The 13,035-nt window shown below is 44.5% G+C and overlaps 1 protein-coding gene across 1 annotated transcript in view; it reads left to right on the forward strand.

Moving 5' to 3' along the window:
- ERICH6 (glutamate rich 6) overlaps window positions 1-13,035 on the forward strand; it is a 38,612-nt gene that overhangs the window by 12,481 nt on the left and 13,096 nt on the right. The window contains exons 5-10 of the mRNA XM_056850390.1: window positions 1,105-1,250; window positions 3,402-3,471; window positions 4,890-4,999; window positions 7,602-7,637; window positions 8,077-8,141; window positions 8,344-8,460. Coding sequence (XP_056706368.1) covers window positions 1,105-1,250; window positions 3,402-3,471; window positions 4,890-4,999; window positions 7,602-7,637; window positions 8,077-8,141; window positions 8,344-8,460 — 544 coding nt within the window. The remainder of the gene's footprint in view (window positions 1-1,104; window positions 1,251-3,401; window positions 3,472-4,889; window positions 5,000-7,601; window positions 7,638-8,076; window positions 8,142-8,343; window positions 8,461-13,035) is intronic.

Genomic DNA, 13,035 nt, shown 5'->3' on the forward strand with positions numbered 1-13,035 from the left:
GAGCTGTTTAGCTTGGAAAGAAGGCGGCTGAGGGGAGACATGATAGAGGTCTATTAAATTATGCATGGTTTGGAGAGAGTGGACAGGGGGACGTTTTTCTCCCTCTCCAATAATACTAGAACACGGGGTCATCTGCTGAAGCTGGAGGGTGAGAGATTCAAAACAGATAAAAGTAAGTATTCTTTCACCCAACGCATAGTTAAATTGTGGAACTCCCTGCCCCAAAATGTGGTGATGGGTGCCAACTTGGAAGGCTTTAAGAGGGGAGTGGACATGTTCATGGAGGAAAGGGGTATTCATGGCTACTAGTTAAAATGGATACTAGTCATGATGCATACCTATTCTCTCCAGGATCAGAGGAGCATGCCTATTATCTTAGGTGCTGTGGACCACAGGCAGGATGGTGCTGCTGCAGTCGTCTTGTTTGGAGGCTTCCTAGAGGCACCTGGTTGGCCACTGTGTGAACAGACTGCTGGAGTTGATAGCAGGGCTTTTCTTATGTTCTTAACAGCATCATGTTCTCCATGGGAACTCAGTTCAGAAGTGCGGCAAGGTCCTGATTCAGAATGGGATCACTTCATCAGTGAGGAGGGGCTCCTTCCTCCCCGTGCCATTTTCCCTACCCGAAACTGCCTTGGGGGGCTACACTAACAAGAATTCAGCACAAGTATATCAAATAATGCCCCCTGGGCTGTTTTGGGTTGGGAAAAGGTTTTGGGGATAGGAGCCCATTCTACCTCTATGCAGTGGTCCCAATCCAAAATCAGGCTGCTTCAGTTGTCTGGAATTGAGTTCCCATGGGAAACTCACACCTGTCACCCTGCTGCAAGTCCCCATGGTGATCTCGTGGTAGATGTAATGTGTAGTTTGGAGCTCAGGAACTGACATTAGTCATTACTGATTACCTGCTTCTTCTAGGGTAGACAATTTTGTCTTGAAGGCAGGGTAGGCAATTGTCTGCTTAGGGTCCATAGCCAAGCCTTCAATCTGTGTTTTATGGGGCTTGACAATATGACACAGCAGGCCTTTGTAGAAATTCCACACAGCCGTGGAGTTCCTTGCAATTGCCTTTCAGAATTGCTAGATTGTACTGTGTTTGCTTAGGTCTTCTCATGAGGAGAGTCAAGTGGGGAAGACTGATGGCATTTCAGAGCCAGGCTCAGCAATTACCACCTTGGTAAAAGTAACAGAGCCACTCTCTGAAGAAGAGCAACCCTTGGAAGACACCATGAGGCCATTGCCAAGCACAGGTACTATACAGTCCAAATGGCACCATGTACTGTGGATTTTTTTTAATAAAATCAATGGAATTGCTTATAGAAGAAAGTGGGGGACCCCAAGAGCCTTGGTGGTCTGGAGAAGACTTCTTAGCTCAGCTGCATAAATATGAAGTTTGTTGGATGGACAACGTGGAGGCTGGAGAGTTACATATCAGTACCCAGAGTTTGACTGGGAAATAAATTAAAGAAAGGAATGCTGCCAAATGTTTCACTTTGGGTTTTGTTTAATAACATCTTTAGGAGTTGATACCTTTACTTTGAAAATCAGTTTTCATCCATCATGGGTCTGGTTGATAATGCGTGTACTCAAAGAGGAAAGTCGGCCACTCATTCAGGGCATGTGCTGGCTTTTGGGGAGAACTAAATCAGCTTTACCTAAGAGGATCCCATAAATGAGGGTGAAGCTGAGAGCCAGAGGTGAAGCTGAAAGCCAGAGGGAAGGGGTGTATGGGAAGGGTGAATATGCCAGTGTCCTCCGCACCACCGCAGAAGACTCTGGGAAATGCACTAACTTCATATGGGACTTATAAGGTCACAGGTTGGGTTCTTAAGTTACCTTCGCAGAGTGGAGCTGCAGCAATGTGCTGATCACATGAGAGGAGCTCAGGCGGTGGTCTTTTCCCATGCTAGTATTAACCTACAGAAAACACCAAAGTAGCTCGGAGTCATCCCATGTGACCTCAGGCTTCTTGCGTTACTCTGACCAGTGTGTGAAAAAGTAGCATAACTGACTCCTAAGAGGCCAAGAGGCTACCTTACACCAAATCAGACCTATGGTCTGCCAAGACCAGTAATGTCTGCTGTGGCAGTTACCTGCTTTTCAGGGCCTCTGGCTGAGATCTTTGACATCACCCAGGATGAGATCCTTTTAACTGGAGATACCAGGGGCTGAACCGGGGACTTTCTGCGTGCAAAGCACATCCTCTACCAGTGAGCCACAGCTCTTCCCACACTGCCAGGGTAAGGTAAAGTTCTAGTCAGAGATGGAGAATGCTTCCTCTGATTGGGCTGACTTATTTGCCAAGGCAGAACCACTGGCATTAAAATGCTGTTGTGAGAATTGTGGTAGGCATTTCCCGTTGTTGGACTCTTCCGTTTCCTGTGGAGAGGGGCCCAGAGTGAAAATCGCACATGTGCTAGCCCATAGGATTACTTAGGAAAGTATTCAGGGGACTGCTTAAGGAGGACAATGGAAAGGGGGAAAGGTGAAAAAAGATGTATTCAGTTCAGGTAAGGACATCCCTCCCTCATTGCCAAAGTGTGTCTGGGCAGAATTAGACATTCTGGGGTTATTTGTCCCTGGCGTTAAAATAAAAACAAAGAAAAGAAAATCCAGAATGCAGGTAAAAAGGGCTACAATTTAAATGGGTAGAACACTGCACAGGTATTTAATGATTTCCTGTTTTCGCCCAAAGGTCACCACCTCAAACAGTTCTCCCCCACCAAAGGCCAGTGGTTGAGGACAGCAACAGTTTCCATGGTAGCTGGTCTCCCTTTCCCCTCTGCTTCTCCCTGTTCCACCTGGGATTTAATCTGGGGGACCTGACCTTTCCTTGGCTGGCCGTTGCTCTGTGTGCTACGAATCAGGCGCCAGTTGGATTTCAGATAAGGAATTGATGGTTTTAATATAATTTATGTATTAACAAATTATTGACTTTTTCCTGTTGATGCTTTAATGCTGTGAACTGCTCCAATCCCAGCCTTGGCTGGGAAAGGGCAGTATATAAATGTACAAATAAATAAATAATTTACAGTTATATGTATGTTTTCACCATGGAAATTGTCTTCCCATGGTGGGCTCCCCTTTAAATTACAACCCCCACTGTCTGTGTTCTGTTTTTTCCATGAAGGCAAAAAAAAAAAAACCCAGAAAACTATATATAACATGTCGTACCTCCCTTTCTTTTATATTACCCCCTTAAGTCTATTCCCTACTCATTAAAAAAGAATGACTTGGAGAGAATATGGGTAGGGGTCTGTCAGAGCAGCCCCCTGTACCTGAGCCCAGGCATGGGCTGCTCCTCTCATAAAGGGAGAATACTTCTGTTTTTTCCTGCAACCAGCAGACACAACAGCGATTAGTTGTCTGGATGTGTAACTAGTTTGGTTTGTACTCAGCAGGAACAAATGGCCGTCCTACGATACTAGGAGGAGTCAGGAGAGAAAGTTCGTCTTTATACAAGTCAAGCAGGTGAGCATCTGACATTCCCCCCCCCCTTTTTACTAAAGAGAGATTGCTGTGGCTCAGTTTGTAGAGCATCTGCTTGGCATGCAGAAGGTCCCAGGTTCAATACCCGGCATTTCCAGTTAAAGGGACTAGGCAAGTAGGTGATGTGAAAGACCTCTGCCTGAGACCCTGGAGAGCCACTGCTGGTCTGAGTAGACAATACTGACTTGGATGGACCAAGGGTCTGATTCAGTATAAGGCAGCTTCATGTGTTCAATGGCGCTATTGAGTATCAAAATCCAGTGCTGTTATCAGTATCATAACAGTGCTGTTAGGATTGAGAAGTTTCTTTCTTCAAGAAGGTACTTGTGATGAAGGAGAGAAGAAATCACGTTTGTATTTTCTTAGAAGTTGGCTTTAAAACCCAGAGGGTGTGACTGTGGGGTGTGACAGGCAGTCAAGATGCCTTCAACATCATCTCGGCAACATTGCACACAGTAGTGAAATTAGGCTTTGCAATGATAACCATCTTCAAGTACTTGAAGGGCTGTCATATAGACGAGGGTGCCGAGATGTTTTCTGTTGTCCCAGAAGGTCAGACCAGAACCAACAGGTTGAAATTAAATCAATGTCTGGACATTAGGAAGAAATTTCTGACAGTTAGAGTGTTTCCTTAGTGGAACAGGCTTCCTCTGGAAGTAGTGGGCTCTCCTTCCCTAGAGGTTCTTAAGCAGAGGCTAGATGGCCATCTGTCAGCAATGCTGATTCTATGACCTTAGGAGATCATGAGAGGGAGGGCATCTTGGCCATCTTCTGGAGTAGGGGTCACTGGGGGTGTGGGGGGAGGAGGTAGTTGTGAATTTCCTGAATTGTGCAGGGGGTTGGACTAGATGAGCCTGGTGGTCCCTTCCAACTCTGATTCTATGAATCGTGTTTGAGTATATTTCCCCACACTATTTATGATGCCTTCTTCCAGACTGTATCAAGATACAAATGTTTTACTGGCATATGCCGTACTAATAAATCTGATTCAGATCCAGACTGTATCAATGAATTCTTCCCCCCTCCTCCAGATAAGTGCAAATAGCAAATGAGAGAACATGTTGCCATTTCCCAGGGAAGGGTTACTATATGTTGTCTTGCTATTGTTAGGAATGGAAATCTCACTCTGGATCTAAACACAATTTACTGTCTTACCGTGAGCCTACTTACTGACTGTGCAGTTCCTATGAACACTTTCCTGGGAGCAAGCCCTACTGCATACCCATAGACCTGAGTAGCATTCTGAGTAGACCCACTTAGGATGGCACTGCTGTGTGTTTCTTCTTTCAGAAGTTTGTTTGCTACTTCTCGGAAGTTTAAGATCAACGATAAGCCTGGCGTTTGCTTTGAGAAATACACTGATGGCTCAGTTACCGTACTTGTGTTCTGTCTATTGAAAGGGAAGCATTGGATACCGTGGCTGCCGATACGCTCCAGAAACCCTTTGGCAAATCTGTCTCCATGCAGACAGATGCAAGCTGGCTTTATGATCACTTGGCCAAGAAAAAGCGTGAGTAATGCATTTATTGTGATGTTTACAATATACAGAGCAAAAAGGAGTCGTATCCTTCATTGTGCAGACCAGTCCCAGGCATGCTTATTTTATGTCCCACTGAATTCAGTTAGATTCAATGAACCATACAGATGAGACACACTCTCATTCAGTCCTTAAAAAGCAGTTTGTCTGGAGGCTGTGCAGGGAAGGGGAGAGACTGTTTTAATCAACAAGGCCTCTTAAAACAGGTGTTCCCCCCCCTTTAAAATATTAATGGCAAAGCTGGGAGCTTGATTTTTGCATAGCAAAACAGGGTGGAGGTGGAAGGGTTAAACACAGCTTCCCTTTCCTGCACCAGCCCTAAGGCAAATGAAGGCTGCAGGAGCCTGAGGTTTGCATTTTATGGACCAAAGCAAATCACCAGTTTGAGCCCTTAAACAGAGTTCTATCTAAGGAAAAGGTCTTTCCTATCTCCCTCTGCTACTGCAGCCCCCCCCCCCCGTGTTCCCCTAAAAGCCCCTTCTGAGGTTCAGGGAGCACTCAGGAACAGTGTAGGATATGAGGGTGGTTGCAGCCGGGGATGAGAACTGGTGGAAATTATGGTCACCCTCACTTGTTTAACCACAAATGCCTTTTGCTTGGACAACCAGCCCTTTCAGACTAACCCATAGCTGAGTTCACCTAGGATTACAGCCTTAATTGAATTATCTATTTACAGCATCATTTATCCTTGTGTGGGCCAAGATCAGGAGGAGGGTTTTTTGTTTTTTTGCTCTGCAGTTTCTTATTTCAAGGACGTTAATGGAGAAATTACAGTATGGTAATTTTCAGGTCCTATCCCAGTGCAACACCACGGTAGAGTTTAGAAGCAAAAGACTCACAACCAGGAGCGTTGTCCTTCAGCCTTCTAAATACAGGCTCTGACCACTTTTTATAGGGAATTTATTTTAGGGGACTATATTAAGCACTCTGTGGGAGCGTTTGACAGAGTTCAGGAAGAGTAGTGTCAGCTAGGGCTTACTGCAGTCTGACAAGTAGTAAACATGGCATCTGTATGGCAGTACGCAGGGACTACTTTGTCCACCCCACCTCCCTTGCCTCACTCGAGATTCCTTCTCCATGTTCTAGAGGGGTTTCTTCACATTTGCAGATAGTTATTTATTCATTAGATTTGTACCCCACCCTCCCTGGGACAGCCGGGCTCAGGGCAGCTTCCAACGTGTTAAATACATCAACACGTATATTAACATTAAAATATAATGGAAACTTTAAAACTAAAACCGATTCTAAAAACCCAGATGCTGTCTCAACGACATAACTAGCTCCTAAAATAGCTGTCAAACAGGGGGTTGGCCTAGGGATGACAAAACAGATGGTCAACAGCAAAACAGACGGTCAACAGCAAGAGTCCAACAGGCCCAAAGAAGGAGGGGCAACAAGGATGGAGAAAATACACTATAGGGAAGGAAAAGGAGAATAAAGGAACTATAAGGAAGGGGAAAGGGAAGGAAGGGGCGGGAGACCAGCTAATCCATATAACCATTGCTGTCCTCAACCATATGCCTGGCAGAACATCTCCGTCGTACATGAAGAAGAGTTGGTTTTTATATGTCAACTTTCTCAACCACTTAAGGGAGACTCAAACTGGCTCACAATCACCTTCCCCTCCCCACAGCAGACACCCTGTGAGGTAGGTGAGGCTAAGAGAGCTCTGACAGAGCTGTGACTTGCCCACGGTCACCCAGCTGGCTTCGTGTATAGGAGTGGGGAAACAAATCCAGTTCACAAGATTAGCCTCCGCCTCTCATGTGGAGAAGTGGGGAATCAAACCCGGTTCTCCAGATTAGAGTCCAGCACTCCAAACCACTGCTGTTAACCACTACACCACACTGGCTCCCTTCCCTTGCCCTTCATGTTCTTCAGAACTGAGCTAAGTGCTACAGGGCACGGGTCTCGTTTGAGAGAGAGAGTTCTACCAGGCTGGGGCCAGAGCCAAGAAAACCCTGGCCATGGTTGAGGACAGCCAGATAGTTCTGGGGCCAGAGACTACCAAGAAGTTGTTATCAGATGAGTGAAATGTTCTTTGGGAGGTATATTGCGACAGCTTCATACACTTGGTCAGACTTCACCAATGGGACAGAGTTCCAGTGTTTCATCACATGAACACATGAAGCTGCTTTATACTGAATCACACCCTTGGTCCATCAAAGTCAGTATTGTCTACTCAGACTGGCAGCATCTCTCCAGGGTCTCAGGCAGGGGTCCTTCACATCACCTACTTGCCTAGTCCCTTTAACTGGAGATGGTGGGGATTGAACTTGGGACCTTCTGCATGCCAAGCAGATGCTCTGCCACTGAGCCGCAGCCCCTCCCTCAGGGAAGCATTCCAGCTATAGGTTGCCAACAACGCTCACTGATGCTGGGCTGGTGGCATTTCATTTATAAATGTGTTTGCTTTAACTACGGGATCACACTGAAGAGCCAGATTAGAGTCTGCCCCTCTATGGATGCCTATTTTCCATCTAGCCTCCATCAATACTTCTTCTCATTGAAGAGAGGCAAAAGCAGGTATTTGTTGTTAGGCCTTGTGTCATGTTTGTACTTACTTTCTTTCCAGCCAAGACAAAGCTGAAGGATGAAAACCTTGAGAATGGTAAATTGATCCCCTCGGTCATTCTTTTCTTCTTTCCTGTTTATAAGCACCACTTTTATGTCTTGACAGATCCACAGAATACCAGTAGCAGAGCCAGTTGGCTGTGAACCTAGGAGGTGTAACTTCTGTTCAGCCATAAACCTCCTCTACTATGCCCTTTGCCTTAAATATGTACATGGCTATTTCTCAGTCTCAGTCCTTGGTGGGTAAATGGGAATATTAATTAACCACTTTAAATGGATGTTGTGCATTGTTGTGCAAATCAGTGCAAGTTGTAGTGTCCTTTCTTGCATTGTCTATCTATAGAGGGGGGATCTGCTTATGCTGTTTCAGCATACTCCCCCAGCTTAAACAAGTGAGTCATGTGGACATGTATGAGGAAGAATCATTTCTAAAAAGCAAGAACATGCTGATTTCCTAACTACTTCTTATTGGTGATGTTTAGATATTTATGCTGTCCTGTCCCAAGACCTCAGCAGTTTGGACATTTTATGTGACACGGAGGTATGAATCACTCAGTCTCTATTTAAAATGTCTTCCCATATAAGCTACCCCACTTCTATACCTGCGCGTGCATCCCTTGCGCCCAATCCAGGCTGAAACCGTTTATCCGGGAGTAATCTCATGGGGATATTCTGGCAAAAATAGTTTTGAGATCGAAATGGAGAAGTCTCTAATTTGCATATTGTTTTTCTGCTTTTTTAAGTTTAAAGAAGAATTTGTAAAGCTGTTTCAGGAATCGCTGCAAACGCTGTCCAGTGTTGGGCCTCCGACTATCCTAGCATATCGACGGGAAGCATCACGAGAAGACATGAAAATAGCGGTGAGGGCTTTTTCCGCTCAGTGATTATGATTCCATAATAACTAGGGAGGGATGAGAATAAAATTATGCATTACATACCACAGATCATGGCAATCTTTTAACCATCCTCAGTTATTGATGACAGTGGTTTGTTCTGTGTTTGCAGGGACCTGGGGGTGTTTGATAAGATAGGTATGATCTCCTCATGCCCCAGTTTGATTGTGATTATAAGTATGCATTGATTTTCCTACTGATCCAGTGTGGTGTAGTGGTTAATGGCTGGGGTTTGTGGCGGTGGACTCTAATCTGGAGAACCGGGTTTGATTCCCCACTCCTCCACATGAGTGGCAGACACTAATCTGGTGAACTGGGTTAGTTTCCCCACTCCTACACACAAAGCCAGCTGGGTGGCCTTTGGCTAGTCACACTCTCTCAGCCCCACCTACCTCACAGGGTATCTGTTGTGGGGAGGGGAAGGGAAGGTGAGTGTAAGCTGGTTGGATTCTTCCTTAAATGGTAGAGAAAGTTGGCATATTAAAACCAGCTCTTCTTCTACTACTATTTTGCATGCATTGAGGGGCTAGTTTTCTTCCATTCACTGTAACATTGGTTTATGATGTTGAGGTGGGAGAGAAAATGACTTGCCAATTGTTTCAGAGGCTTTTTGCCTCTTTGTCATAAATCTCAGAGCACACGATAGGCTCATGTGGCCTGAAGTCTTGTCCGCTCCCCTTTGTTTTGATGCCCTCAAGGTTTGCCTTGAAAACCCTACTGGGTCACCATAAGTTGGTTGCAACTTGACAGCACTTTCCATTGCCATGGACCCTGTAGCCCCCTTTCCATTGCAGCTGGAGAAGGGCTGCATTTGAGCAATCAAGTAACTGGCAAAAGAAGTTCTGTGCAGCCTTCTCCCTTAAGAATGTAAGTCTTGTTCACCCCCCTTTGTTTTGATCCCTCTACACCGAATGAGTGAAAATTGCCAGTTGAGTTCCGTGATGGAAGAAAAGTGGGATACAAATGAACTATTCATGATGTTTCCTGATGACTGTGGGCCCGACCTGGATGGCCCAGGTTGGCCCGATCCATCAGGTCTCAAAGGCTAAGAGGGTTGGGCCCTGGTTAGTATTTGGATGGGAGGCCACCAAGGAAGTGCAGGGCTGCTATACAGAGACATGCAGTGGCAAACCACCTCTGTACATCTCTTGCCTTGAAACCCCTACTGGGTCACCATAAGTTGGTTGCAACTTGACATCACTTTCCATCGCCATGGAGCCTGTAGCCCCCTTTCCATTGCAGATGGGGAAACTGCTGGAGAAGGGCTGCATTTGAGCAATCAGGTAACTGGCAGAAAAAGTTCTGAGCAGCCTTCTCCCTTAAGAGTATAAGAGGAGCCCTGCTGGATCAGACCAGTGGTCCATCTAGTCCAGCATCCTGTCTCACACAGTGGCCAACCAGTTCTTCTGGAGGTCCAGCAGCAGGGCATAGAGACTTAGGCCCTCCCCTGATGTTGCCTCTGGAACTGGGATTCAGAGATTGACTGCCTCTGAATGTAGAGGTTCCCTTTAGTCACCATGGCTAGTGGCTACTGACAGACCTATCCTCCATGAATCTGTCTAATCCCCTGTTAAAGCTGCCTATGCCTATGGCCATCACTACATACTCTGGCTACGAATTCCACATTTTAATCACTTGCTGTGTAAAGAAATATTTCCTTTTGTCCATCCTGAATCTACTGCCCATCAGCTTTATTGGATGCCCTCGAGTTCTAGTTATTTTAGGAGAGGGAGTCTTTGTCTACTCTCTCCACCCCGTGCATAATTTTATAAACTTCTATCATGTCCCCCCTTAGTCATCTAATTTCTAAACTGAATAGTCCCAGACTCTTCAGCCTTTCCTCATAGGCAAAGTGCTCCAACCCCATAATCACCTTGCTTGCCTTCTTCTGTACTTTTTCTATTTCTGCAGTGTCCTTTTTGAGATATGGTGACCAGAACTGCACACAATATTCCACATGAGGCTGCACCTTAGATCTATACAGGGGCATTATAATATCAGCCGTTTTGTTTTCAAATCCTTTCCTAATGATGCCCAACATGGAGTTTGCCTTTTTCACTGCTGCAGCACACTGGGTTGACAGTTTCATTGAGCTATCTACTATGACCCCAAGATCTTTTCCCCTCAGGCTCAGCAGGTTCAGAATCCATTAGCCTATACTTGAAGGTGGGATTTTTTTGTTCCAGTGTGCATCACCTTACACTTACCAACACTGAACTTTATCTGCCACCCTGTTGCCTGCTCACCCAATTTGTGGAGATCCTCCTGCAGCTCTTCATAGTCATTTATGGTTTTCACCTTCCTGAATAATTTTGTGTCATCTGCAAACTTGCCCACTACATTACTCACTCCTACTTCCCTTTCCTCTTGCCAGCTTGCCATTCAAGATTCCCTGAAACATGTTATTAAAAAAAGAAGAGGAAAAAGGCTCCTGTGAGTAACGTGAGCCTTGGCCCTAACAATTACTTGGATGTTTTTTGAATTCACAAATGGTACAGTCCTTCCAGAATGTTACCACTTCATAAAGCAGGATCGGGATTACATGACTGAATAATCCCCCCCAAAATAAACACTACTTGTTTATATGACTGTAATCCCCCTAATTAAAAACTCCTTGTTCACAGAAAGTTAACATATAAGGCAGAAGAGATATCATGTAGCTTTATTTATTTATTTATTTTCTTCACTTATGCCCTACCTTTCTCTCCATTGGGCACCCAAAGCAGCTTACATCTTTCTCCTGCCCTCCATTGTAGCTTTTTTCCTTATTCTGAACTTTTCTGTATACTGGGAGATTTTAGAGTTAGGAAATATTTCACATATGTGATCCTCTACCTGTGTTCTGATGTTATACCCCCTGGAAGATTAGATTGGATTGGATTGCAGAAACAACCAAAGGAGTCTGGAGGAATGCTTTGCATATGGGAGCAGAGGTAATCAGAGACAATATGACTCTAAGAACAGAGACAGAAAAATAACACAGTTTATCTTGCCTGCTTTGCTTCTTGTCAAGCTCTTTGGGAGCCAGATGGCTCTAGGATCCCTAATGAAATAACAAATTGGATCATTTACAGTTACCTGTAATCTCTTTAGAAAGTAAAAGGGAAAAAGAGACTCTCCGAGCTGTCAATCATGGTAGCCCAGCTTCACCATCTGGGTTTGGGCAGGGATACAGACAAAGAAAAAGGAGCCGTGGATGGAGGTTGAATGGTCTTGGTTCATTGCTGTTGAATGCTATCATGTACTCCAATGAAAATGTAGCACCCCCAGCTAGTAGTGAAGGTATAAGGACATAGAGGAATATTCAAGGAGTCAGGGAAATAAGCACTGTTTGTTTGATAGAAAAATTGGATTGGAAAAAGGCACCTGCTCCTTGTGCCTTGCTTGAGTTTTCTTCTTCTATCTCAGTATTTTGCTAACTACGTTGCACATTAGTAATTATAAATCTTTTCTTTGAAACTGAAATTTGCTTCTTTTAAGAAATGTTTAGGCGTCTGCCCAGTTTTGGGGAACTGCATTCACTGTGAAAATTGACAGTAAAATTTTGATGAAAATCCATTGCACAACATTTCCCCCCCATAATTTTTCTTTCTGGGTAGAGAAGAAGCTTAACCAATATTACTGAAAAGCTCAGATCTTCTACAAAAATGACAGTAACAAGTTGCATTGTTACTATTATTAATGATTGTTAGGCATATGTCTTGTAAGTAAGGAGTGGCTCTTTTATACATGTATGTGTCAATCTTTGGTCCTAGCTCTTTGCTTGCCTAAAGAATCCATATGTTCCCCTGGTGGTTATTTCTCTCATTAACCGAACAATCCTTAGCAGAGTTATACCTTTCTAAGCCCTTTAACTTCAAGGATATAACTCTCCTAAGGATTGCACTATATGCGCTTAACCCCGATACTGAAATCAATATTGTTTTAAACATTCTTAGCTTTGGCACCAGATTGTGTCACGTTTATCGCATCTAAATTAGACCTGGGTTGCAGCCAAAATGTACGTTTTGAAGAAAATATTTTATAAGTTCGAGAAGGCGTTAAGAGGAAGTAGCTTGTCCATTTCGCTTTCTTGGTAAGATATTATGAACCTCAGTAATTGTCTCTTATTTTTCTGTATTAAATCTTAGAATGCATTACATAGCCCTGGAATACTAGACAATATTTAGTTTTTCTGTGATCACTAGGTGGTCCCCCGCCCCGCACCGTGGCTTGCGGAAATCTTGGTCCTTACGGAATACGGGTCTGTCAGTAGCAACTAGCCGTGGTGTCTAAAAGGAACCTCAGAGTCAGCAAACTTCTGAATGTCAATGCCAGGAGGCAACATCAGGGGAAAACCTCTATGCCTTGTTGTTGAGCCTCCATAGTAACTGGCTGGCCACTATGTGAAATGGGATACTGGACTGGATGGACCGCTGGTCTGATCCGGCAGGAGCTCTTCTTTAGTTCTTATGTACATTGAAATTCTCATGGGTCCAAATGGATCTAATCAAAGTTAGGCTGAATTCAAATATGACAGACTGAGTTTGTTCACAGTGGCCA

The sequence above is a fragment of the Euleptes europaea genome, chromosome 5, assembly GCF_029931775.1.
Source record: "Euleptes europaea isolate rEulEur1 chromosome 5, rEulEur1.hap1, whole genome shotgun sequence".
In the NCBI taxonomy this organism is placed as follows: domain Eukaryota; kingdom Metazoa; phylum Chordata; class Lepidosauria; order Squamata; family Sphaerodactylidae; genus Euleptes; species Euleptes europaea.